Source organism: Cryptomeria japonica, chromosome 5 (genome assembly GCF_030272615.1).
Source record: "Cryptomeria japonica chromosome 5, Sugi_1.0, whole genome shotgun sequence".
In the NCBI taxonomy this organism is placed as follows: Eukaryota; Viridiplantae; Streptophyta; class Pinopsida; order Cupressales; family Cupressaceae; genus Cryptomeria; species Cryptomeria japonica.
In genome coordinates, this window is record NC_081409.1 from 652416333 (window position 1) to 652418118 (window position 1786).

Below are 1786 nucleotides of genomic sequence, written 5' to 3' on the forward strand. Positions count from 1 at the left end.
ATATTAATGTACTTTACATTTACCTTTATAAAATGTTAATTTGAAATTCAGAAAACCAGGTGATGAATTGAAGTCTTCAACAATTCTTATTCTATTTTGTATAGTTTAAGCCTGGTAACAAAATTGAAATCTATTTTGTTTTCTATATATACCCAATTCCAATGTTCAACATTCACAAATTGCAGCTCTGTTGTTCTTGAGGCGTAAGAGAATTGAGCGGGAGAATCACAGTGTGTTTGTTGGGAGAGAATGGCTGGTGGAGGTATTTCTAGCATGTGGCGGGCTGTGTTCGTGATGAGTTTCATGTGGGGCTGGTATTGCTGTGTGGCTGAGCAAGGAACATCCACATTTTACACTGCTCCATATGTCCGTAAGTATATTTTTAATTGTTACGAAATTCAGTGATGAGTATTGCCGTCAATGAATGACTGAAAGTTAGTCGGTGGTATTGTTGTTTATGACGAGTTTAATAGCGTGTTATTGTTTTGACAGAATCGGCGTGCTATGGAAACGACCTCAATCAATTTCCAGCAGGAGATTTGTTTGCGGCGGCAACTGATGCATTCTGGGGCGGTGGAGCGGCTTGCGGAAAACAGTACCGAATCACAAATCAGGGCGTTCCGATGCCATGCAAGAGCGGATCCATCGTCGTGAAGATTGTTGATTATTGCCCAGCGGGATGCGCTGGCACCATCGATTTATCTCAAGCTGCCTTCGCCGATATTGCTGATCCAGATGCTGGCAAAGTTTACATCGACTATGAACAGTAAGTTGGTGGTTGATTTTCACTCTTTCCTCTTGTTCCCTGTAATATTAATTGATATGTTCGTTGAATTATTCTTCCTTTGTTTTTCAGGGCCTGAGCATGCTGAACAGCCCTATTATTCCTAAATAAAGCCCGCACCAAGATGACCGGGGATAATGAATCATACCACTTTTGGTAGTTCTGTTGCTTTTGCGTTGTACGAAGTAGGCTGCCTTGAATATGCTTCGTCTTAATAACAAATATTACTGAATAATATATCTAATATCTATTGTGTCCTTTGTGCTTGTCTTAATTCGAAACATTTCCAATTTTGAGCTCAGTAAATTCCAATCAATTAACATTAAAAGACTTAGTTCAATTTAAAAAAAAAACATTAGAAGACTTATAAGACATTTCAAACGTCTCGATAATGTTTCCGTAGTTTTCTCCTCAAGAGATAGTTGTTTAGTCTTTCAGAAACAAGTTTTTAGCTGCTTCTGACTATTTTACAATTTGAATCTAAAGGTGACACTATTGGCATTGCTAGGTTCAAAACTCAAAATAATATATATAAGTAAATTTTACATTATGAAGATTGGTAAATAGTAGATATTTTTTACAATTAGTCAAGTTATAATATTGTTATGGGATTTCAAATATGTAATTTTCATATCAAATTCAATGACTTATGATTGATGTTTAGTGATTCACAATATTCTATTTTTCATGAGAATGAATAGTACATTTAGCATTCTTTGCAATTAGACAATTCTCATAGATGAAACATTGGGCATTCCTCGAAAAGCGCTCATCCCATCTATTATGAATCTATGTCTATAATATTGATGCATTAATATTTTTAAAATATTATGTATATGTAATTTTATTTGTTCATTGTAATTTAGATAATTTTAAGTTTTTAAGATTAAATAATAAACTATTGGATTTTAGGGATATTAATAAAATCTATAAACATTAAAATATGATCTTAAAGATATTTTCGGACTGGGTTTTCTAAAAAAATTGCATACAAAAAACTTA

The 1786-nt window shown here is 33.8% G+C and overlaps 1 protein-coding gene across 1 annotated transcript; it reads left to right on the top strand.

Moving 5' to 3' along the window:
- The first annotated feature begins 249 nt into the window (after positions 1-249).
- LOC131876030 (EG45-like domain containing protein) lies at positions 250-863 on the top strand. Its single transcript, XM_059220794.1, has 3 exons — positions 250-370; positions 493-766; positions 857-863. Exons 1-3 carry the CDS (start codon positions 250-252, stop codon positions 861-863), a joined length of 402 nt encoding a protein of 133 aa, XP_059076777.1.
- Positions 864-1786: the final 923 nt, after the last annotated feature.